Raw genomic sequence first — 1677 nt, forward strand, 5'->3', positions numbered from 1 at the left:
ATATACTTCACAGAGTACTTTCGCAAGCAAGCAAATATTAATTTCTGATGAAGTCAAGTGTTAAAATGTAAGGACCAGTAACATGAGCATGAGCAAAGCAGTTGGGCCCAGTTCAGGCCCAATCAAGTCATGGCCTTATGGCAGGCCCGTATGTGCCATTAGCGACAATTTGAATTTTTATTTTTTAAGAGAAAAATTGAATCATTTTCTTAATCCCTACGCCAGTCTCCAGCTCTGCTCTTGTACTGCTAATGTCCCCTCACTAAGTAAATCGAGTCGAGGGAAATCCTTCAGCAATGGCGATTATCTCCGCATCTAAAACATTGCCATTTAACACGACATTCGATTATAGCAATCCGATAGGAATCGTAGAGACGTTGTTCGATTTTCTGGCAAATGAGAGCGACTTCCTCGACAAGGACAACGCGGAGGGGGAGATCGCAGCGGTGGTCAATGCCGCCAGGGATAAAGTTAAGAAGAAGAAGGTGGAGGCGAAAGAAAGAGAAGCTGTTCTGAGAAAATCGAGGATGAAGGACGAGCCCATGGAGGAAAGCGACGCCAGAGGTATGTAGAAATCTAGTTGCTTGTTGTTTGCACCTTGAAATTTAGAATGTAGGTGAGATTTGGGGAAATTTTAGGGTTTTTCACCATCTTGCTTCAATTTTTATGTGTTGTTATTAATTAGAGCCTCTCAACAGTCGTTTGGTCAAGATAGTTAGCATTGAGGGAACAGTCGATTCAGTGCCCGAAGAGAGGTTGTCAAACCTCGAAAAATCGGTTCAAGGAATAGCAGATCAGGTAGCCATTATCATAGCTAAGATGAATGACGATGGGGTTGTGAGAAATCTCAGATTAAACAGGGCAGACGACGTCGGGATGAAGAGGGAGAAGAGAGAGAATCTCGAAGATTACACCGACTACATAAACAAGAAGTTTGAGCAGGAGAAAGAAAGAAAAGAGCTGCTAAAGAGGGACATCATAGAACAAGTCAGAGATGGGCTCTCAGTTCCAGACTTCCAGTGGGGAGGAATTCTATAATCTGAAGAAGTGTTGATCAGGGTCAGCTTTACCCCCGAAGTTTAAACTCCCTGAGATGAAGAAGTTTGACGGGACCGGAGATCCGAGTGCCGATATGTATCAGTATGTGCAGTGATGAAACACACTGTTCTGAATGAGGAGCAAGTCCTCGAGTTATTCAATATCTACTTGGAAGTAGTGGCAGGAATCGATATCTGGAGGGGCTAATTTTAGTTTTCGTAGTTGGAATTAATTTTCTAAAGTCCAGCCTATCAGGCTGGAAGTTTTTTTTAGCCTCCATCATACTAAAACTCTGTCATTGCATGTATGTTAGTTAAGAATTATAACATTTTTACACTTTTTTTTTTGTTGAAAAGTTTACACTTTTTTTTAGCTATAAATTATTTATAATTTCTATAAAATTTAATTCAGAAAAAAAAAAAAAAATTAGTCTCAAAAGTAAAAGTAGAATTATTATTTTTATGGAAAACAGATATAATAAATTCTAAAAAAAATATAATAAAAATTAGTTTAAAAATGTTATGTTAATAAAGAGTAGAATTTGAAAAAATAAAGTTTAAATACATAAAGTTTCATAAATATAACAAAATGAGTCTTATGGGAATTGAACTCATGACTTGTCAGCTTAAAACAAAACTT

General features: G+C 37.7%; 1 protein-coding gene across 1 annotated transcript; it reads left to right on the forward strand.

Moving 5' to 3' along the window:
- Nucleotides 1–235: 235 nt before the first annotated feature.
- Nucleotides 236–1258, forward strand: LOC136220720 (protein BOBBER 2-like). Its single transcript, XM_066008539.1, has 2 exons — nucleotides 236–564; nucleotides 686–1258. The coding sequence occupies exons 1-2, from the start codon at nucleotides 297–299 to the stop codon at nucleotides 1036–1038; spliced, it is 621 nt and encodes a 206-aa protein (XP_065864611.1). The 5' UTR covers nucleotides 236–296; the 3' UTR covers nucleotides 1039–1258.
- Nucleotides 1259–1677: the final 419 nt, after the last annotated feature.

This window comes from Euphorbia lathyris, chromosome 1 (genome assembly GCF_963576675.1).
Source record: "Euphorbia lathyris chromosome 1, ddEupLath1.1, whole genome shotgun sequence".
Classification (NCBI taxonomy): domain Eukaryota; kingdom Viridiplantae; phylum Streptophyta; class Magnoliopsida; order Malpighiales; family Euphorbiaceae; genus Euphorbia; species Euphorbia lathyris.